Source organism: Penicillium manginii, assembly GCF_028828005.1.
Source record: "Penicillium manginii strain IBT 31320 chromosome Unknown utg000004l:1.0-7231830.0:1.0-7236170.0, whole genome shotgun sequence".
In the NCBI taxonomy this organism is placed as follows: domain Eukaryota; kingdom Fungi; phylum Ascomycota; class Eurotiomycetes; order Eurotiales; family Aspergillaceae; genus Penicillium; species Penicillium manginii.
Genome location: NW_026643105.1, coordinates 346,080 through 367,232, shown reverse-complemented (window position 1 = coordinate 367,232; position 21,153 = coordinate 346,080). Strand labels below are relative to the sequence as shown.

Below are 21,153 nucleotides of genomic sequence, written 5' to 3'. Positions count from 1 at the left end.
CCCACCCTCACCATGACCTCAACCAGCACCGCTATGACTGGATCCCAGGTTCAGCTCATGGCCGGCCCAGGCATGAACTCCACCGATGCAGGTGACCTCTATGCTGCCTTTATTACCGTCACCGGTCCCGTCTGGGCTCCTGTCACCTCCAGTGGAAGCGGAAAATACACCGTTACTATCCCCAAGGGTGTTGCAGGCCAGAGCTATGTCGTTCTTACCAAGGGCAACAAGCAGGCCACTGACGACAACATTGTTGCCGGTCCCGCTATTATTGAGGTAATTTAGAAAGAAAAAACAATGTTTATTTCGATTCAATTTGATCTCATTTTGTGTCCTTTTTTCATGGCTGATGCTTTGTTTGGATAGGTTGGACAAAAGATGGGAGCTATGGGCAGTATGACCACACCTACTTCGTCCATGACTGGTCCTATGAGTAGCACTTCGCCGTCCAAGTCTGCCTCGTCTACCCCCATGTTCAACGGAGCCAATGACAAGAAGGTCGGGTTGGCTGGTGTTACGGGTGCTGGTCTTTTTGCTGCGGTCGCCATGTTGGTTTAAACTGGACCATCTTGACTTGATCGTACCATATTTTTTTAGGGATGGAAAACTTTGGCCCACATTGACTCTTTCTCGCTTATTTATACTTCTATCTGATCTACAGTCAATGTTGATTATTCTTCCTGTTGATAATTTTAATGAGAGTGACCTGAATACACGATTTATCTAGCGTGGAAATAACCTGTCGTATCCTAAACTGCAAAGTGTAATACCTACTAGAATACTATATCTATAATTTTTAAATACGAGAATCATTCAAATAATCACTAGCGTCTGTTTATGCCCCTTCATCCAAGAAATAATACTGAGACACCCGATGTGACCTATACCAGTCACATGACAGGCCTGACCAGTTCAATCTCCACCGGCCCGCATTTCAACTAACTCCACGTCCAAGCTCACCTTAAAACTTTCCCTCCCCCAATGGCTACCGGCTACCATGCCGCTCCGGTCGCACACAAAATCTCGGAAGGGCTGTGACCAGTGCCGTACACGCAAAGTCAAATGTGACGAGCGGGGCCCGCCCTGTTCGAACTGTACCGCGCGCGAGTTAAGCTGCACATACCTCAAAGTTGCGGCGGCGCGAGCTTCACAATCACAATCTCAGTCCGGGACTCCCGCCCCACTTCCCCACGTCAAGGGTGTGTCCAGGGAAAACAGTCGCACCCGTGCAAATGGGATTAGGAAGGAGGTTGTCGATTCCCCATTCCACAAATCAGAATTGACTATCCTCGAGTTGATGCACAAATTCTCCACAGAGACATTTCGGAGTCTCTGTGTCAGTGCCGCCGAGCTTGAGGTCTGGCAGACTACTGTGCCAACCCTCGCGCTCAAGCATGACTTTCTCATGAATGGCATCTTGTCTCTTGCCGCTATGCATATTGCCTCGTCGCGGGAGCCGCCGGAAGCACTCGCCTATCTCGATATTGGGCTTCAGCGGTATAATCGCAGTTTGAAACCGTTTCGTGATGCGATCGACTCGCTTACAGAGCAGAATTGCGATGCTGTGTTCGCGCACTCGATTATCATGACTGCCATTGGTATTGCCTCACCTCGGCTGACGGGGATCAGGGATGAGAGCTCCAGTATGACGGAGAGCATGGTGGTGGTTTTTGAATTGCTCCAGGGTGTCAAGAAGATCCTTCAGGTTGGCGTGGGCCAATCATGGATCAACCTGGAGTTGTTCTCGCGAGGCGCGTTCTGGAAGGATACTAGTACGCAATTGGATGATGATACGCATGGTGCACTGGCACAATTAGACGCTCTAAATGACGAGGTCATGACGGGTATCTACGAGTCGCAGCACCAGATCAATCGCGAGATTATCGCGCATTTGCGGCATTGTTATGCGAAATTCGCGCTTGAGCCGGAACCCGCACCGGCGTTGGCGTGGCTGGCGGCTGTGAGGAAGGAATTCGTGGATGGACTCCGGTGTCGCCAGCCCTTTTGTCTATTGATTCTGATGTATTGGGGAGTTTTATTGGGGGAGCTGGATGGTCGGCGGTGGTGGGCCCGCGATGCGGGACGAGCCTTGGTGTCGGAATTGCTGGGGGCGTTGCGCCCGGGAGATCCTCGCTGGCAGCCCGCACTGACGTGGGCCCAGCAACGTATGTCGCTCTAGCTTGGGGGGCCAGACCTTAGGCTCGGGGGCCAGCATCAACGGGCGTTTCGTGTGTGATGACTGACGGGTGTTTGGCTGGATGGTCGGGATATTCCATGCATGGAGATTACAAGCAAGCCTGACAGTCTCTGAGTCTGTCTCACCTCGGGGCCGATCCGTCCAAAATGTTTCAGATGTATAGGGGATAGGGGATGGCCCCCGGAGGGAATGGAGATGCCTGTAGGTACTATATTAGTATATAAATTTAGACCAGCACGATACTGCTGGTTATGATAGTTACCAGTCATTCTAGCCAGAGTAGATACTCCATTCAATAGTAAATCTACTCCGTACTCTTAAAATATCCCCAAAATACTCCTCAACCTCACTGCGATCTACTAGTACTGCGGAGTCAAAAGTACTATCTATCGCCAATCTGGATCCAACTGCACCAATCTGGGGCCATCACAACACCTCGTGGGGCGTTTTGTTAAATGCCCCTCAATACGAAGTATTGAACAGACCCCTGGTTGTTGAGTGATCATCCGTTGGTCCACTCTCCTATCCATCGCAGTTGCGTCCCAACTCTCGCAGTCTCCACTTGTCTACGTCAAGTTGGGGCTGCTTGCGGACTGCTGGACCCTACCCTGATTCCATCCTCCTATTCTCTGCTTTCGGTTTCAATTTCAATTTCAATTTCAATTCTATTCCAATTCCATTTCTCTCCCGTTTTGACTTTTTCTTTCTCCTTTCTCCAAGGTCCATCTTGTCATAAAATGATATGATCGGCCAGCAACTATGATCTGGCCATCTCCGCAACACTCCGACGCCCCTGGTCGATCTCGCATCTTTCTTTACCTTGGACTGACTGCGGTCTTTCTATTGTTGTCCTACCAGCTCGTACTCAATCGTGAACTGCTTGGTTCGGTCGCAGATTGGGCGAGCGAGTCGGCATTCCCATCGCTGGGCTTCGATTCATCTCACAATACCACAGATGCGAGTGCAATTGGCATTGCAGATGCAAATGATAATGACAATGGCAGTTTAAGCGCCACTAATGATGGTCATTCCATCAATCCTCCCTCCCCATCTACAACACCGAGCAAGAGCATCAACTTCGGCATCCCGATTTCCACCCCGAGCACTACCGTCCCTGCCATTCCCATGCAGACACCTACTCTGCCTCGAGAGAAGGAATTGGTCTTTGCTGCCATGCTAAAGAACAATATGTCGTGGGTGACGGAAAATCTGCCCGAATGGCACAGCAATATCTATCGCGTCGATGCAACACCCGAGCAAGCCGAATTGACTGTACCGGCGAATCGGGGGAATGAAGCGATGGTCTTCCTCACGTACGTGATATGTTCTTCTTTCTCTGATTAGTTTTGAGAGATAGATTTCTCTCTCTGTGTCATCAATCGCAAATCCCTAACACACATCTAGATACATAATTGACCGCTACCACTCCCTCCCAGACGTCAGCATCTACCTCCACGGCGGTCGCTACCAATGGCACAACGACAACCCACTCTACGACTCCGTCATATCAGTCCGCGATCTCCAGCCTACCTTTGTCCGGACAGCAGGATACGTCAATCTTCGCTGCACATGGGCCATCGGATGTCCGGCCGAACTCGAACCCGCACGATACTACCGCGAACGGCCAGATGACCAGGACCACATCACCGCAGTGGTGTTCCCGGATAGTTTTGCGCAGTTATTCCCGGACATCGAGATGCCGGAGCGCGTCGGTGTGCCATGTTGTAGTCAGTTTGCACTGTCGAGGGAGAAGATCCACGAGAGGCCGCTTGAGGATTATATTTGGGTGAGGCAGTGGTTGTTGGATTCGCCGCTGGATGCGTCGATTACAGGTCGGGTTTTTGAATATTCTTGGCATAGTGAGTTGACATTCTTCACTTCATCCCTTGCTTCGGCGTCTGGGTCACCATTGAACGTGTATCGCTAACGGTGCCACAGTCATGTTCGGGAAACCGACGCAGTTTTGTCTCGATCCTAAACAGTGCTTCTGCAATACTTATGGGTACTGCGATATGAGCGATGAGGATTTGCAACAGCAGTGGCAGTGGCGTGGCCAGAGTCTTCCGGACGGTTGGCCTAATGTGCCCGATGCACCGACACAGGCTCACTTAACTGGAGAGCCAGAGGCAGAGGCAGAATCAGAATCAGAGGCAGAGCCGAAGCCCGAGACGAATGATTCTGCGGAACAGTCGTTAAAGCAAACATCGGAGCAACCGCCAGCCCAGAGGAAACGCGATGACTCAAAGATATCTTCACGGAAACGAAGTCTTGCCCTGGCCGATGAAATGCTGGACATTAGTGATGCTTCACGGCAGGCCTTGCGAGACGCATCTGTATAATGGCGGATTCTATGGACTCTTCCAATCATATAGAATAGATGGACTATGGCCGGGCCCGCTGGATCGGGGCTGGGATAGTACTACTTACTAGTGTGTAATGGCATTCGTTGGCAATTCAGTGTTTCTACTAGGGTAAATGGATCAAAGCGACTACGGGTAATTTCATAAGTACTAAGTAGTACCGAGTTATAATCTATGGAGCATCTCATGGTAATGAATACTTTGCTCAGCATTGATTCGTTATATCATTATGCACATGTCTCGTGCCTAGGTACAGTTCCAGCCTTTTTGACCCTCATACCATTCCATCACATCGTGTGTGGCCAAATTGAAACACAAAAGTAAATGAAAGCCGCGCTCCACTGCATCCCCTCATCGCCATATATCCACCTTACTCGATCGCTTATACCCACTGCTACTCCTCGGGCGCTCTTCCTCATCCGCCGGCACGGCCAGGAACCCGCCAAAGCCATTACCTACCAGCACGCTCTTGCGAGACTCGCCGCCCCAGGAACGGTTCAGCTGTGCTTCGTGAAAACTGACCGGACGGGTATTTGCGCCGCCTCGTCCGGGTTGGACTCCGGGGTCGTACGGGGTGAAGTTCCACTCCAGTTCGTCCAGACCTTTGCTATATACATTCAAGGGTTGTGTCAGTCCTCGGTTTCTCGGCTGCGGTCCGTTCCCGCCTCCGTCTCCGCCGAAGATCCTGGGGGGTGGGGCCAGCAGGAGTGTATCGGGGAAGTTGGCATCCCGTACGTAGAGATCGCGCAGGGCGGGTAGGGAGCGAGACATTAGGGATGATATGAGGTATGTGTAATACGAGGTTGCGACTGGGGGAAGCCCGTGAGTCTCGGTTTCAGAGGTGATCTCGTAGTGCAGGAGACGTAGCGACTTGGAAGTCAATTGGGGGATCTGCTCTGCCGGGAAGGACCGGTGCACTTCCTGAATGATGGACAGACTTGTGAGTCTTGGAGCGGTGGAGAGGATCTGATAAAGTGTGGAGGGGAGGACACCAGTGGAAGCGAGAGTCAGAGACTGCAGGGTATTCTGAGTGTGGGGGGAAGAAAGGAACGAGGTAAGGCCGGCAGCCGTGACGTTCGGGGTATCTCGAATGGTTAAATGCAAGAGCGGGGGAATGGGCGGGTGAGGAGGTCTCATGATGAATGCAGAATCGTCCAGCCACGGTAGGTCTTCCAAGGTCAGATCCCGCAGACGTGAGAACGAGGCCAATCCATTACGCAGGGTGCTGGCTTCGATGTGTAGCCCGGACACCTCCAATTTCTCCAGGTTTGTCCAGAGCTGTGCGCCTGGCAGTCGGGCAAAGCTTCCTTCCGATCCATGTCGATAGCTCGTACGGCGGAGATCAGGACACTGGACAATCAATTCCTGCTTCAGCGCGGTACACGAAGGTTCATCGCTGAACAGGCCGGACGGCAGATCGACGAAGCGAATGTTGTGGAGCACGGAGATCGTCCGGGCGATGTTCGCCTTGTTGGCTTCTCGAGTCATGTATGGCATGCGAAGGGAGAGGACCATATTGGCCAGCTTCTGGTCTTCTCGGACGGTGCGCATGAAGAGTTCCAGCCGGACCTGAGGGGCATCGATAGGGTCGCCATTGCGATCAAAGAAAGAGCGACGCTTTCGCTTGGCGGCGAGTTGAACTTCGAGTTCACAATAGTGAACAGGGTCGATGCGGACATGGGTATATCTATTGAACGACAGGCGGTGTTGGTCAGCTTGATCAGAGGGTGGTAGGGGTGGGGGGGCTGATTTAATGCAATGTCTTTGTTTTGGGGTACATACAGCAGAGCGCGGCCCTCGATGAACCACCGCTTACAGACCTGAGCACAGTGCGCAAGATCGCGCATGTCACAGAGCATGCAGCCATCACTCATGGACTCCTCGGAGGTATCATAGGACTCATCGAGGGTGTGCGGACAGGTGAGGGCAAAGATATAAGCCAACACCGGTCGGGGCAGCTTGCGCGTATAATCGCGGCCGGTTGCTCTCAGCGGGCGGGGCGAGTTGGAGGGAGATGCCTCGGTCGCGTGCCCCGCACTGCGCCGGGGACGGGCCCGAAGCTTGTCAAAAAGGCCCATCCTGGGGGAGGGAAGAGGGGAGATAGGGGAGGGAGATGAGGAAATAGGGAATATGGATAGTCGGGGGAGGAAGAGGGAGAGGAGAAATGTGGAGGAAAGAAATGTAAATGATGGAGGAGCCGCAGGGGAACAAAGATGAAACGCCCAAGCCGCCCGTTCATCACAACGTCGAGGGTCAGTGTTTCATTGGTGCTGATCCATGTCGTCTCCTCCTTTGACGCGGAGTCTGGTCCAATTGTACCCCATAATGGGCCAGGTTGATTCAGCTGTCTTTGTCAAGTCAGCTAAGGGTCTCAGGGTCTCAGGGTCAGGGTCTAGAGTACGCTGTTGTACTCCGTATGCAGGATCATCAAGCTGGGTTGAAGCCATCACTATGATGACATCACTCGAGATGAAATGTACACATGCAATGAGACCATGTACACGGGTGCAATGGAGGTGAATTGAGAGGAGAACTTGAAAGGGGAAGTAAAGAAGTAGGAAAGGGAAAGTAAAGGTACATCATCGAGACTGATGGTTCCAAGGAAGTCGGCCAACACCTGACATCATCCCCAAAATAGCATAAAAATTGATTTTTATTCAATTCTAGAGAGTATCCGAGACTCTACGAGCCTTCTCTCTGTCCATATATTTTTTATTTCATTTATAACCTACTCACATACTCCAATAAAATGGCCGAAATGGGCTTTCTAGAGCCCGTGGCTCCTCTCCCCACGCCGGCAGTCACCAACAATCCCCCAGAAAACACCCTCGACAAAGAATCCTGGAAGCATCGTCCACCCTACAACCGGCAGAGTCATGAAGATGAAGGTCCTGTCAAGCTGCGTGCATTTTGCCAGTGTCGAAAGATCTCATACATCCTGAGACAAGAGAAGCCACTCGATGCCAAATTCTGTCACTGTCGCGGATGCCAGGTCATGCATGGCGCTCCTTTCCAATGGGCTGCTATCTTTCATAAGAAGGATGTCTCTTTCAACACTGGATCCTGTGGCTTGAATTTCTATTCTTCGTCCAAGAACAGTCAAGACTATCACACCCCGACCAAGGTCTCGTGCGCCTTCTGCCATACCTTGATCATGGATGAAGGACGCAATGTCTGTCTGCTCTTCCCGCAGTTAATTGAGTTTGAGGGTTCAATTGAGGAGCAGAAAAAGCAGCGGGAACTCTTTAAACCAACGTATGTCCAAACTGTTTTTAATCTGATCCATGGGGATGTTTTGCTGACTGTTTCGTACCTATTCAGGTGCCACATCTATTATGAACAACGTATCATGGATTTGCCCGACGGAATTACAAAGTGGTCCGCGATGAATGACCAAAGTGACAGACTGGATGACTCTGGTCGTCGAATTTAACCATAATACTGGAAAGTTTGAAATAAAACAAGGTACGTTGTACCAGGTGATGCTTTGGCGTTCAGGAGTTCCAAATGGGCAGGTAAGGATTGAAGTGTTACGGTTTGATACTTTACCAAAACCGCAGTGTACATAAGAGTACTATTATTAAATCAACCATTTGAAGTTCTCAATCATGATCATGGCTTCTAGACTGGAATACCCTGTAGTGTGGACACTTCTAATTCTTCTGAACTATCCGAGATTCCCTAGGACGGTGCTATACTGATAATGCTATATAATTAGTCAAACTCGATCAATCCAGATCAGTATAATGACCAGGCCATTAAATTGTCCAATATAGATCAAATGGGGCAGAACGTTTGCACAAGGTCTACTGGGATTGGTCTCACCCTAGATCATACTAGTGAGGCTCCACCAGGGCTGAGATTAGATTCATCCAAGACCCCTGAGGACCTGAGGGCCTGTGGACCTGTGGACCTGTGGCTATTCCATGCAGGGAAAGTGCTCTTTTCATTCTACACTCAAGTACTTAACAAATTAACCCCGCCTCCGATGCTAATGCGGGCCTAAGAGAGGTTGAAATCCTCCCAATGTGACCTTCAGCAGCTCATCTCCTCATTAGGAAATACGTCAATCACCCTACTTCCTCCACTGGGATACTCAGCGTGAGAAATGCGCTGGTCTTGTGTCAAATCCAGCGTTCTTAAATGCATTATAATTCCCAAGAGTTCATCTTTGAGCTAGCACCCCAGGCTATATTCCATATTCCATAGTTATCTCGCACCCTTGCCCTCACCTCCGCTCACCCCACCATGTGGCCCAAGTCGTGGGTATGTATCGCCCTCCTGGCTGGATCAGTGACTGCAGTGTCGCAAATCAGCGACGATGAGATGAACTCCCTCCTCGATGCTGGTGGCGTAGATCTCGCTGATCGTTACGCACCCATCTGGTTCTTCGGCCAGGCCCAGAACCAGCCCCCTTGCTATCCCACCTGGGCTTTTGGTGGATCGCCCGACACAGCCGATATCTACGATAATGACCACAAAACCCCTGCAGCGGCACAATGCGAGTATCCCAATGTCGGCTGTAACTGTCGCAACCCGGGGGTGGGTATTGGGAATCCCGGTCCGGCATTCCCTGTTTATTATACCTATCAGCGGTGCAATGATACCGAGATCCGGGTCGTCTACAACCTGTTCTACGAGAAGGATGGTGCGAAGTTCGGGGCTATTGAAACAGGTCATGACTAGTAAGATATTCTCCCAAGGAAGGCCGGGGCCATACCCTAGAGTCTAACTAACATAATGCGATCAGTGACTGGGAACGAGTGGTCATCATCCACTCCCGCGACGATAGTAACAACTGGGCACCATCGCGCGCTCTCCTATCTGCACACAGTGGATACAATAATTTAGCTTGGGGCGACATCCAGAATACCCTCACGACGGATGAGATCAATGCGGGAGATGCTAAGAACCCCAATGGCGTGAAGAATAATGATCACCCCAAGGTATACGTTGCATGGTCGAAACACCCCAACTTTGATACGCGCAACACAGGATGGAATGATCCTGCTAGTCAATCGTTGGACAATGCTTTCCGCAGTGATGACTGGTGGCATTATGTCGATCCTCAGTATTATATTCGTTCGGATGATAGCACGGACGCGGGGAAGGCTCTTGGGGCGGCGGATTGGGGTCATGCCTCGAGTAATCCACCTAGTGTGCAGGCTGGAGTGTGTAGTGCATCTTAGGAGGTAGCAGAAGCAAAGTAGCTACATAGGTAGGTAATCAATCACTCTACTAGTATGTTTTATGATGTGATGTTCCAAGGTTGCGACCAAGGCATAGGGTAATGTCATGACTAGATATCGAGGGGCGGATCCGTGATCATATTTATTTCGAGAGGGTGTTGAGTTCGAGAGAATGAATGGATACTAGTATGCCCCAATCCAGCCAACTTGAAGATAATACAAGTACGAATGTATTTGTGTTGTTTACTATACTTCTACTACTTCCATGTACACTGGCAGTGGAATGACATCAGACCCCACCCAATCAAACCCGTCTTATTCGACTTATTCCCCGCCATCCCACTTCCACTACCACTTTCACATCATATCAACTCCCACAACATGTCCTGGACACAGAAGAACTTCACCCTACCCTCGCGTAGCCGTGGCTCCTACCTCATTACCGACCATGTCCTCTCCGAAGTCCCCGAGATTCGCGACTACAAGGTCGGCATCCTGAACCTATTCGTGCAGCACACCAGCTGTGCCCTCTCACTAAACGAGAACTGGGACGACGATGTACGCGCCGACATGAGCGATGCTCTTGATCGCATTGCGCCAATGGATCGGAAGGGAAACCTTTATCGCCACTCTGCTGAGGGAGAGGATGATATGCCGGTGAGTTGTACCTTACCTAGCTGCTAGCTATGGGAAGAGAAGAGTCCCATAGCTCGGAAAAGCTTCTTGCTAACCTATCTATCCCACCAATAGGCTCATATCAAGTCTGCTCTCATTGGTGCTTCTGTTAGTATCCCTATTACCAATGGTCGTCTGGCTACGGGTACTTGGCAGGGAATTTGGTACCTTGAGTTCCGTACTAGTCGGCACTCGCGAAAGGTCGTTGCGACCATTCAGGGTGAGAAGGCTTGACTTGATAATCTCAGTGAGGATGTACGGGGAAATTTATGATTGGGTTCGATTTGCATCCTATATCGAGGTAGAAAAAGCGACGATTGCCCCGATTGACGAAGATGTACAAGAAGGCGGGAAGGGAAGATCCTGATTTAGAACCTTGAAAGGACGCGCTCAATGGATGTAGATAGGCGATTCGAGTCGCGAAACGGTATAAACGGCCATTACGAACTACACCAAAAGCAAGATTAAACATATTCACCACGACTAGGCTATCGCAGGGCGAACGGCAGATCCATTGATCTATATTTCTGTACACGGCCTCGGGCCCAAAACCAATAATTGGAACACAACGGGGAAAAGATAAACGCCGACAAAAGGAATCTTATGCTAGTCGTTTATCGCTGCTCCAGGCTTCCGTCCGTAACGCGCTGGCTCTCGTTAACCTCGGCGGGGTCGTTGGTGGGCTCGAGGGGGAAGCTGGTGGCGGGGAGAGACTTGAGGTAAGCACGGTGCTGCTCGTGGGCCTGTAGTTTATTCTGTTAGCATGCGGAACCGAAAAAGAAGAACGAGGTGAAGTGCAACGAAAGATGCTATCCAGGTGACGTACAAAGGGAACACCGCAGTAGCCGCAGGTCGCAATCTCGGCCTTGTCGGTGTTGATGAAGATCTTGGGGTGGCCGAGGGGACCACCACCGCCGTCACAGCTGACGACGCGCTTCTTTGTCCAGCGAACGGGTTGCTTGTGAATGAGCTCAATCGCGGCCATAGGTTGGGGCTATTATAGCATTAGTACCAGGTTTTAGCTTCTCCGATATCTCCCCGGATCTAGCAATTGGGCTTCAATTAAGCTCGACAAAGGGATGTATTGAAGGTATTATGCGTATTATGCAGCACCCACCTGAGTCTGCATGATAGTCTGCTCGAAACGAGGTCCGACCATGGCCTCCTCGCGCGGTTGCTGGCTGGCGGCCCAGGTGCTGGAACGGTTCGGGGCCTGCATGGTGCGAATGCGCTCGGCAACGGCGGGGTCCTCGGACAGGGAACCATCCCAGGCGCTCATGGTATCGGTGGGGACATTGCTGGAAGAAGCACTGGGCTTGACGACCGGGGGGTTGGGGTCGTTGGCGGCCATGCGGTTCTCGGACAGACGAGGGACGGTTGAGGAGTAGGTGCGGACGGCGAAGCGCGGGCGGATCGAGGCCAGGGCCGTGAGGCGGCGACTGCAGGACATCATACTGGGCAGATTGAGTCCCGAGAAGGAGTGGTGGAGGTGATAAACTGGAGGGATTGGCGAAGGAGGTCGAGGTGGCACTGGACTTTGATGGTCATCAAGATTGCGGGAGTTGGATTGGCGGTTGTTGGACTGACCGCCTCTCCACTGCTTGGGTTTTTCTGCCGAATTTTACTGCTTCAAAGACTGTTTGAACTTTTGACGACTACGCTTTTCTCAGTAACACAAAATCACCATGTCTGCTTCACCGGGTACAGCGGCCAAAAATGGGAAGACCATGTCTTCGCGACTTCTCACCATGAAGGTTGGTTAAGCGATTCAGCTCTATCTCGCGCAAAACTGACATCATCCTATATAGTTCATGCAGCGCGCTGCAGCAACAGCAGCCGCGAACGAACCCCAAACGCCAGGATCGGATGATAATTCCAATACGCCCAAGCGTCAAAGGTTGTCGACTGAGCCTGCTAGCCCCGGAACTCCACAGGCAGAACTCGATGCTATCGCAGCCGCATTGCAAGCCGAAGAGAAGAAGCGACGAGATGCCGTTATGCGCCAGGCCGCCGAGGCAGGCGAGTCGGAATGGGTATTGGATATCCCAGCTGCCAATGTATCCCCCACACAACCATATGCGGTGGCAGCCGACTCGTTGGATGTCGAGGACGATGCCAATGTGGGCGGTCGACGCGGGTTTGGTGGTTTCAAGCGCAAGAAGGCACCGGTATGTCTCAATGTTATGACTTTTACCTATCTTTCTAAGCTAATTTCTAATTTCATTTAGGCTTATGTTCCGAAGTCAAATGACGACGATGCCGAATCTGATGAGGACACCGATGACGACGAGCTCATGGACCCTGCCGATCCCAAGCAGGTCGCGGCCCATCAAGAGAAGCTAAAAGCCAAGGCCCTGGCGAAATTACAGCGAGAGAGGGAGCGCCGGAACAAGCCTGCGAATTTCAAAAACATCACGAGTATCTCCGGCTCGGGTGGTGGGGGCTCTCATCGCAGAGAATCGGGCGGGCCCTCTAAGAAGAATAAAAAGAAGCGCAAAAGCTCCTAGACGTATGGTCGCAGATATCCCGGGATGATTGGCATGGCGTTAAAACGAGCATTGGTCACGGCGTTGGGGTCTTTTAGCACATAGTACAGCAGGTTACGGCCTTTTGGCTGGTCAATGATTTTGTCAATGATACATATTGAGAAGAAAGCAAATAAGCAAAGCAGAGAGCAAACAACTCTAGAGAGCATAATTTATGGTGACTGCACCCAGTCGGTCTAACAATGTACAAGTGAAATAGTAGGTATTACCTAGTATCGTATCAATTCCAGGCCCAGGCTTACCATCCATTGGATAGCAGATAGTAGAAGCTAGCCTTGAGGTCGAGTTCGGACTCATCCCATCTTACAAACGAGCCTTCTCCTCTCTCTTCTTCTTCTCCCAGTCTCTCTGTGTCGCATAATTTACAATCAAATTCCACGCGGCAATACCAAAGCCCACCGGCGGCACAGCTAGCAAAATCCACGCCCACCACTTTGGGCTCGACGCCGAAATACTCACCATCGCGCCCTTGATGGCACGCTCCAGCTCGGCTTTATCAGCATCATTCCAAACCACCACGCCCCGTGCCGTCACTGTACCGCGGAACTCAGCTTGCGCGGCCTTTGTGCGTACATCTCCTTGACTACGGACACGGTTCTCCGCGTCTTCGGCGGTAAGGTGGGCGTCTCGTGAACGGAGGCGTGCCATTTGGATGGCTGGGTCGGTGACGCCAACGACCAGGACAGTTCCGCAGATGAGGTCCATGCCGCTTTCGAAGAGGAGAGGGACGTCTAATACGACAGCCCATTGACCTCGTACGTAGTGATATATCAGTGTTTTGTAGACTTCCCACCGGACGGCGGGGTGGATGATGCCATTTAAGACTTGGCGATCGCGTTTGCGCTCGTCGGTATCGCCGAAGACACGACGGCCGAGGGCTGGTCTGTTGAGGGGGTTTCCTTGTGTGGAAGGTGGGGTATCTGGTGCATCTTTGAGGAGGAGATCAGGTGTGCTGGGACCGAAGTAGTTCACGATTGCCTTGTAGCCTGCGGTGCCCGGCTCGACGACCTTGCGGGCAAGGATATCGGCGTCGATGATGGGGAGAGAGTAGGGGGATGTGGAGAGGATGGACGAGACGGTAGATTTCCCCGTGGCTATTGAGCCGGTCAGACCGATGATAAGCATGGTGGCTTAACCTTGAAAGGTGAGGGGAAGGGGAATTGAAGAAGTGAAGTTGAAGTGCCCGTCTCAATGCGGGGAGATTATTCATTTCCGTGGTTACCTCGGCAGATGCCCCACCGTGGGCTACAAAGATAGTAAGTACCTTAAGGTATACTGAAGCGATAGTATACCCGTATATTAGTATTGCATTCAAAGTTACCTTGAGATATGCATAACCCAGATTCTATTACACCACTTCCATACGAGTAACTTGAACACCTTCATTCCGTCTCCATATCTTCAATGGCATCTGGGATGGCCAAAGATTGAATGCCTCTTCCCACTCCAGTTTCCAATCTTTTGATGGCAGTGCAAATTCATAGCGATGCACTAGAGCTGCAACAAGGATCTGTTGTTCAAGAGAAGTGATGTTCCGTCCAATGCAGGCCCGGGCACCGGTGGTAAAAGGGATCAAAACTGCTCGCATCTGCTTAACATTCTCATCATCCTCAGACCACCTCTCAGGTCGGAATGTTTCTGGGTCTTGCATGGACACTACAGCTTGGATCGGCATTCATACCTGCTCTCTCACTTGTATTTAGGATATTCTTTGCGCCTGAGTCACCCCGATGGTTATTAAAGAAAGGACGAGTTAACGACGCGTATCGGTCACTTCTCAGGTTGCGAAACACTCCGTTACAAGCTGCTCGTGATCTCTACACTATCTACATACATCCTACTTGAAATTGAAAATACGAAAATCCAGAAAGCTGGGTTTGGAAACAGCAATATCGTCACTCGGTTTCTGGAGCTCCTCACAATCCCTCGAAACCGCCGAGCAGCACAAGCTTCTGGTATCGTCATGGCTGCACAGCAGTTCTGTGGAAGTGCGTATTCTTCCCAATCATTCTCATGTAGAAGTAGGTATTTCTGAAGAACGAACAGCTAACACCTTCCCTAGTCGATATAATGGCATTTTTTTTCATCAATCATCTTCGCCCAAGCTGGTGCCAATACCGTCAACTCTCTTGTCGCTTCATGGGGCTTTGGAATCGCTTTGTTCGTCTTTAGAATTCCAGCCTTTCGCACCATCGATATATGAGGCAGACGCACGTTACTCCTTACAACGTTCCCAAATATGAGCTGGATCTTGCTGGCGGCGGGGATGCCCTTTTATGTCCCCGAGGAGAGTATGGCGCATCTCGGGCTGATCGCCTTTTTCATCTACCTCTACGCAGCCTTCTACGGTCCAGGGGAGGGTCCCTGTGCATTTGCCTATTCGTCCGAGGTGTTCCCATTATCTCATCGCGAGATAGGTATGTCCGGGGCCGTGGCGACAAATGGATTTTGGGCCTCTGTCATTGCCCTCATCTTTCCTCCTATGTTGCAGGGGATGGGTCCTCAAGGCACCTTTAGATTATTTGCCGGACTTAATATAATTTGCTTTGTCCTTATATTTTTGTTCGTGCCGGAGCCATGCTTCATATCAGCTCTATGATATCCTTCAATGGCTGTGTAATCGATTTGTTCTGCGCAAAGACATCAATATGCCGGACCTATACCATGAGCAGCCGCAAGAGAACCTGGAAGCTGAACTGGAATGTTGATTCCTCCTCGAGTCTGGGAATTCGAAGGATGTTATTGGCACTTGAAGCGGAGAATCAGGGTGAACAGCATGCTGTGAGATTCCAGCGATCATTTAACCTACTCTGAATCCTCCCCGAAGAGTTGCTGGTGTGAGGACTCGAGATAGAAAGGATTCGGACCTCAATACCATGCAGAATTGAATGAAAGTAATAAAGCTAGAGAGTAAAGAGAAGAGAAGGAAGATGGCTGGGATGGCTATGATTCCAGCAGATACTAGGTACCAAATACCAAACACTCTAAATGGGGACAGTTGACTGCTACAGAACGATTGTTTTTTCCATGCTGATGCGAGACTGCAATAAAACCACGCTATGTACTCCATACTGATACAAAGAACCAATCATTTTCCCAATGCAAATTTTGGTGAACCCCCCTGAGTGGATGATCAAGATCAAAATGGACTCCTGGGCTGGGCAGGTAGATAGAGAGTAACTATGACAATGCCATAAGACCAGAATAAGACCTCTATTTCGGATCATTGTCCGATATCGAATCGTATTATCGCATCTGGACTATAACTATGATTCGGGTAATCCCTGGCTGGGATTCTGGACCTGGCCATTCCATCCAATATACGGCCAGCCCTTGGGTAATGAGGAGAAAGGAGGGAGCACATAGCGACCCTCACACGTCCCGTCGACGGGACAGTCTAGATCGCATAGTCCAAAGACATTACAATAACACTCCTTGGCAGATGGGCAGAAGACGGCCTTTTCTCCGAAGATCACTGCAGAAGTTAGTATTGGATCAAACAGAGCGCATGTGTTGCAGGTAGTTATGGGGCGGTACTTACTATGCCAGGAGTACTCCATAATCCGCCCACTCAGATCATCCGTCAGATCAGTCTTGATGAGCCAGTCGCGGAAGCGCGCATAGTCGCTCCGAGGACGCTGGCGGACCCTATCGCGTGACACGGCAAACTGCGCGCAGCATGAAGCTCCGACTTGCTCGGGGATCGGTACACCGGGGAACAATTCCTTGAACCCGTTGGTGAAATATTCTCCCGCGTGCACGTCGTCGCGGTGTGTGTCGCTCAACGGGTGGATCTCGCCTGGGCAGCCTAGGGTCCAGACGCAACGCAGATTGACGTAGCCTTGTTTTTGGAGGTACGGGAGTTGGAAGTTGCGGAGCATGCCGACGCCGTCGTAATATGGATCGTCGTTGTGCCATTGGAAGCGTTGGGAGTGGATGAAGAGTATTGCGTCGGGGAGGTTGTCGTAGTGGTCAATGATGTATCTGTCGCGCATTAGCTTGGATGAAAGGGGGAGATAGAAAATAGCATTCAGCTGCATCAGTTGGGACACTGGGTAGCTAGCGATGGTGACACTCACGTCAAATACACCATTGATTCGCGGCCCTTGTTCTTTGTGACTGTCAAGGGCGCCCGTTTGTCGTCCACAACGTAGATGCTTTGCGACCAGTCCGGAAAATACTCCGGCAGCCAAGAAGTATCATCCGATTTCATGCTTGCGACAACCATCTCCTTGTGACGGCGAACGACGGGACGAGCCTGCTCGTCCGTGGACTTGAAGGAGGTGTCCCAATGGGTATCATGGCTGGGACCTGGGGTCGGGGCGCGCGAGGGGGGTATAACGGGCTTTGTCGCTAGTGATGGCTTTGGCGGTAGTTTCGGAGCCGGCGAAGAAGATGAAGTATAGAGCGAAGACGATGAAGATGGTTAGGAAAATGGCCTTGATACGATTGCGGCGGCGGGGACTCTGTGGTCCGCTCGGAGCGAATAACATGTTGACGGTGGGGAGTCAAGCATCGGATCGGGTCAGCGCATAGTGCAGAGGAGGCAGATTGAAACCCTCGGGGGTTCCCGAGGAATTCGAGATATGCGATTCCCTGAAATGGGAGGTTTAAAGGGAGGTGTGTAAAGGAGAGTTGTGAAACGTGTTGCTGTTTGCTGTTGGTTGACGGGAAGAAGTTCGGATTGGCCGGTGAATCACGGGTGGGTCGGACTATAAAGATACATTCAAGTTGCTTATAACTAATACATTCCAATGGATGCGAGCATAACGGTGATAAATGTCCACTGGCATGGATACTATTGATATCTGGAAATTAATTGACTGCCTCATTATTGATCGTCATTCATTTTATCCTCGTCTGCATGCTATAGAATGTCATATCATATCATACCACCCAGCTGCCCAGCTGCCCAGGTGTATAGACTATAGCTTATAACTCCTCATTGGCATCCATCAATATTCACAATATACCAATTATGCGGCTCAACCTCCGGAGTAGCTTCTCCAGCATTTCCCGCCGTCGAGTCAATTCCACTGACCTCTACCACATCCGACGTGGTCACCGTCACATCATTCCCACTGGTGATCCAGTATTCGGGACTAGCATGGCTAAATCCAAATGATGTAGGAGGAAGTCGAGGCACTATATCATTCGTATGCGTAACTCGCCAGAGACTGCCCTGATTGGTCATATACGTCGCGAGAGCTTTATTGCCCACCCGAGGCTGGCCAAAGTTGTACTACTGCCATTAGTGCCGTTCCCGATCGCATAGCCTTGAGAGGGTGAGGGTGAGGGTGAGGGTTCAAGTTCTTACAATTTCCAGATCATACCCTGCGTTGCGCAAGGCTGTTCCTCCTAGTGCTGCAACAGCTCCTCCAAAACTGTGCCCAGTCAGAACCAACGTGTATCCGCTATATGTTTGCTTCGCGGAGTCAATCTGCGCGGTGAGATCGTCTGCGACGGCGTTCCAGGATTTCCAGAATCCGCCGTGTGCCTCGCAGCCATCGCAGAGGCTACTGACATCGGTCAAGCCATAGTCTATATTGGCGATCCAGGTGCTCAGGCTGCGGCTGCCTCGGAAAGAGAGCACGAGGAGCTTGTTTGTGTCGTCGGCGCTGAGGAACCCAGCTACATCACCCCATTCGGTGGACCTGGAAGATATGGTGAGCGGGTGATCTATGAAAATGGGAGCTGGGGTACATACTCTTCGAATTCGTAGAGGGATGTTGCCCCCGAAGACTGCACCGTTGGACAATTTCCCTCGGCGCACGTCAGTAAGTCGCCTGTCGAGTTGATATTGTTCGAGCAGTATGAAGCGGCGGCATATTCGGCGAACAAAGTGAGCTGATCTAAAACACCGGATGAGACGGCTGAAAGGGAGTACTGTCAGTACAAGACTTTCACTTGGGATGGGTGCGAGTCTGATATACCTCGAGGCACCGGACGAGCTGGCGCAGCTGCTGTGAAGGCAGTAACAGCCAGTAGAGACCAAAGAGAAGACAGCATTTTTCTTTCTCGATCAGCCAAGCACAGGCACAGGAACAGAAGCAGGAACAGGAACAGCTGGAGTTGAAGCGGTATCCAGATAGGCCGCCATGTCGGAATTTATACTCGTATTAGTACCTACTCTTAGGCACGAAGTATGAAAAGCTCGAACTTGAAGCGGGGTATAACACCAAGCAAAAGAAAAAGAAAGCCATGTGCCGCAAATCCCGCCGCTTCAGCAGGTCCAGCAAGTTGAAAATCGCCAAGGTGAAGCCGCTCGATCGAAAGAGGGTGGTTGTCCGGAGTTCAGCCACGGGACTGGTCGATGGCGTCTCCGAGTGGTGGGGATTCCTGAGTGATCGGCACTCCTGCAGTTCTTCATGCGACGATGTAACTGTCAGCCTTGGTTTGGATGCATGAGGGGTAGAGGAACGGAGGGTTATTTTGAGTTACCTTGTTACTGTAGAGGAGGAGAGTTGAAAGTATTAAAACGTGCCGGTGTGTTCATGGGGTGCAACTATGGCATGTATAACTTCAGCCAAACTGTGGGTTGACTGAGTGGACCAACCCACCAGTTCCCTTCAGCTCCCTTCTCCCCCACCTCTTCTGGATCTCTTCTGGAAGAAATAGATTTCACCATCACCCTATCCGGTAAAATCTCCTAGTGATCAGCACGGAACTCCGCTTGAACCGAATGACCTTTTAACCCGAATGTGGACATCACCGGCAGCTAGATTGTATACCAAAGGCTAACAGTAACGGAATCAAGAAGGAAAAACGTTAATAGATTGATTTGAACTTCTCTACGGCTCTTCTCCACTCCACTCTACTGCACCTCATCTCCTTCCCCCTCATCCTTCACGTCCGTCATCCCCGTATCTTGTTCTTGTTCTTGTTCTTCGCCGGCCAGTACCTTGGTGCGGGGAATCTGGCCATTCGCCGGCGAGCCGGGGGTCATGGCCACGACGTTGTCATTCTCGTCCACAAACTCAAAGTTGTATCGGGAGAGGAGGTGGGGGATTGCGGAGAGTTGCGGTCCGTAACGCGCGGTGTTGTCGTAAAGCTCGAAGAGTGGCACGGCGAGCAGTTTCATATTCTTCGGAACGGAGAGAACCTCTGCGATCAACCATTAGTATCATACAAATTAATCAAGGGTAAAAACTGCTCGGCGTGGACTGGGCTGTCAGAATGATTGGCTGTCAGGTGGGTAACTCACTCTTCTTGGGTAACTGAATAAAGTACAACTTCTTGCACTCCTTGGGCCGAGTAACATGTCCCGGTAGGAATGGGTACATGAAGGTCTCAAAATTGGGCCGCCACCACTGCGCAAGAGTATCGCCAATTTCCCAGTCCTCATTCACGCCTTCGCCGGAGAATTGCGAGCCCACGGGGGCTAGGCGCTCGTTCAGTCGTTTCTTGAACCCGTTGAGTTCCTCGTCCTCGTGGTGGAGGTAATCGCCCGGTCTAAAGTGGTTACAGTTAGCCAGAGCTCTCTTCGAATGCTCCAAGCGTTACCCGGATGGAGGGTGGGCTGGAAAGAAGGGAGCAGTACAGTTTGAAGAATGCATTGGCGATTTGCAACATCAAGACGTGCGGGTGATTGTGTTCGTGGCAGACGAGGATACCCTCGCAGGTGCGCCGCATGCCATGGATCTCATAATGCTCTTCTAGCCGTTTTAACCGCGCCAGGACTGAGGGGTCTTCTTCTGGCTGCGTCTCTTTAGTGCCGAACGTGTAGTTAGACAATGGGTATAGGCGAATTGTCTCTGGTTGCTGTGCGGAGAAATCCTTAGGAAGGATGGGGCTGCGAGTCGATGGATGCTTGTTAGCGGGGTATTAGAATGGCTGTTTGGAGAATGAGATTGACTCACGGGCGACTGCTCTTCACCACTGTTTCTGTTGCTGTCGCCATTTTGAAGGAGTGTTGATGTTGATAGAAGGAAGGGCGAGCTCGGAGTTGAGTTGAGTTGAAGCTGGCCGGGGATGCGCGTTATCGCTATCGGTGAGACCGCCTGCCTGAAAGGCATCCACTCTACAAGCTACCTTGAGGTAGGGTAGAGGAATGAGGAATTTATTGGATTGTATTATGATACCTACTCAGAATATACAAGTACAACGTAATAGATTTCATTCATATGCTGAGGTACCATGGGATTACTATTCTGATGCTCATCAACTCCATCCTCGACTCCTCGACT

At 51.0% G+C, this 21,153-nt stretch overlaps 14 protein-coding genes across 14 annotated transcripts; 8 read left to right on the top strand and 6 right to left on the bottom strand.

Moving 5' to 3' along the window:
• Window positions 1-12: 12 nt before the first annotated feature.
• N7533_003840 (uncharacterized protein) lies at window positions 13-558 on the top strand (the record flags this gene model as incomplete). The annotated part of the gene is made up of 2 exons (XM_057100490.1): window positions 13-276; window positions 367-558. The coding sequence occupies 2 exons, from the start codon at window positions 13-15 to the stop codon at window positions 556-558; spliced, it is 456 nt and encodes a 151-aa protein (XP_056960120.1).
• A 439-nt stretch (window positions 559-997) lies between these two features.
• Window positions 998-2,179, top strand: N7533_003839 (Zn(II)2Cys6 transcription factor domain-containing protein; the record flags this gene model as incomplete). The annotated part of the gene is made up of 1 exon (XM_057100489.1): window positions 998-2,179. The coding sequence occupies one exon, from the start codon at window positions 998-1,000 to the stop codon at window positions 2,177-2,179; it is 1,182 nt and encodes a 393-aa protein (XP_056960119.1).
• A 777-nt stretch (window positions 2,180-2,956) lies between these two features.
• Window positions 2,957-4,536, top strand: N7533_003838 (DUF3431 domain-containing protein; the record flags this gene model as incomplete). The annotated part of the gene is made up of 3 exons (XM_057100488.1): window positions 2,957-3,510; window positions 3,602-4,056; window positions 4,136-4,536. 3 exons carry the CDS (start codon window positions 2,957-2,959, stop codon window positions 4,534-4,536), a joined length of 1,410 nt encoding a protein of 469 aa, XP_056960118.1.
• Window positions 4,537-4,908: 372 nt separating this feature from the next.
• N7533_003837 (F-box domain protein) lies at window positions 4,909-6,635 on the bottom strand (the record flags this gene model as incomplete). The annotated part of the gene is made up of 2 exons (XM_057100487.1): window positions 4,909-6,244; window positions 6,340-6,635. 2 exons carry the CDS (start codon window positions 6,633-6,635, stop codon window positions 4,909-4,911), a joined length of 1,632 nt encoding a protein of 543 aa, XP_056960117.1.
• A 671-nt stretch (window positions 6,636-7,306) lies between these two features.
• On the top strand, window positions 7,307-7,990 carry N7533_003836 (uncharacterized protein; the record flags this gene model as incomplete). Its single annotated transcript, XM_057100486.1, has 1 exon — window positions 7,307-7,990. The coding sequence occupies one exon, from the start codon at window positions 7,307-7,309 to the stop codon at window positions 7,988-7,990; it is 684 nt and encodes a 227-aa protein (XP_056960116.1).
• Window positions 7,991-8,805: 815 nt separating this feature from the next.
• N7533_003835 (uncharacterized protein) lies at window positions 8,806-9,746 on the top strand (the record flags this gene model as incomplete). The annotated part of the gene is made up of 2 exons (XM_057100485.1): window positions 8,806-9,242; window positions 9,308-9,746. The coding sequence occupies 2 exons, from the start codon at window positions 8,806-8,808 to the stop codon at window positions 9,744-9,746; spliced, it is 876 nt and encodes a 291-aa protein (XP_056960115.1).
• Window positions 9,747-10,127: 381 nt separating this feature from the next.
• N7533_003834 (YjbQ family protein) lies at window positions 10,128-10,655 on the top strand (the record flags this gene model as incomplete). The annotated part of the gene is made up of 2 exons (XM_057100484.1): window positions 10,128-10,403; window positions 10,497-10,655. 2 exons carry the CDS (start codon window positions 10,128-10,130, stop codon window positions 10,653-10,655), a joined length of 435 nt encoding a protein of 144 aa, XP_056960114.1.
• Window positions 10,656-11,035: 380 nt separating this feature from the next.
• On the bottom strand, window positions 11,036-11,874 carry N7533_003833 (zinc-finger domain-containing protein; the record flags this gene model as incomplete). The annotated part of the gene is made up of 3 exons (XM_057100483.1): window positions 11,036-11,164; window positions 11,248-11,415; window positions 11,539-11,874. The coding sequence occupies 3 exons, from the start codon at window positions 11,872-11,874 to the stop codon at window positions 11,036-11,038; spliced, it is 633 nt and encodes a 210-aa protein (XP_056960113.1).
• Window positions 11,875-12,106: 232 nt separating this feature from the next.
• On the top strand, window positions 12,107-12,928 carry N7533_003832 (uncharacterized protein; the record flags this gene model as incomplete). Its single annotated transcript, XM_057100482.1, has 3 exons — window positions 12,107-12,175; window positions 12,230-12,589; window positions 12,650-12,928. 3 exons carry the CDS (start codon window positions 12,107-12,109, stop codon window positions 12,926-12,928), a joined length of 708 nt encoding a protein of 235 aa, XP_056960112.1.
• Window positions 12,929-13,270: 342 nt separating this feature from the next.
• On the bottom strand, window positions 13,271-14,092 carry N7533_003831 (putative dephospho-CoA kinase; the record flags this gene model as incomplete). Its single annotated transcript, XM_057100481.1, has 1 exon — window positions 13,271-14,092. The coding sequence occupies one exon, from the start codon at window positions 14,090-14,092 to the stop codon at window positions 13,271-13,273; it is 822 nt and encodes a 273-aa protein (XP_056960111.1).
• Window positions 14,093-14,315: 223 nt separating this feature from the next.
• On the bottom strand, window positions 14,316-14,618 carry N7533_003830 (cytochrome P450; the record flags this gene model as incomplete). The annotated part of the gene is made up of 1 exon (XM_057100480.1): window positions 14,316-14,618. One exon carries the CDS (start codon window positions 14,616-14,618, stop codon window positions 14,316-14,318), a length of 303 nt encoding a protein of 100 aa, XP_056960110.1.
• A 588-nt stretch (window positions 14,619-15,206) lies between these two features.
• On the top strand, window positions 15,207-15,675 carry N7533_003829 (uncharacterized protein; the record flags this gene model as incomplete). The annotated part of the gene is given in 2 exon segments (XM_057100479.1): window positions 15,207-15,529; window positions 15,543-15,675. 2 exon segments carry the CDS (start codon window positions 15,207-15,209, stop codon window positions 15,673-15,675), a joined length of 456 nt encoding a protein of 151 aa, XP_056960109.1.
• Window positions 15,676-16,233: 558 nt separating this feature from the next.
• N7533_003828 (Lipase class 3) lies at window positions 16,234-18,976 on the bottom strand (the record flags this gene model as incomplete). The annotated part of the gene is made up of 8 exons (XM_057100478.1): window positions 16,234-16,442; window positions 16,509-16,951; window positions 17,047-17,278; window positions 17,310-17,433; window positions 17,934-18,209; window positions 18,285-18,621; window positions 18,675-18,840; window positions 18,901-18,976. 8 exons carry the CDS (start codon window positions 18,974-18,976, stop codon window positions 16,234-16,236), a joined length of 1,863 nt encoding a protein of 620 aa, XP_056960108.1.
• An 805-nt stretch (window positions 18,977-19,781) lies between these two features.
• Window positions 19,782-20,867, bottom strand: N7533_003827 (cleavage and polyadenylation specificity factor subunit 5; the record flags this gene model as incomplete). Its single annotated transcript, XM_057100477.1, has 4 exons — window positions 19,782-20,071; window positions 20,172-20,419; window positions 20,508-20,759; window positions 20,827-20,867. The coding sequence occupies 4 exons, from the start codon at window positions 20,865-20,867 to the stop codon at window positions 19,782-19,784; spliced, it is 831 nt and encodes a 276-aa protein (XP_056960107.1).
• Window positions 20,868-21,153: the final 286 nt, after the last annotated feature.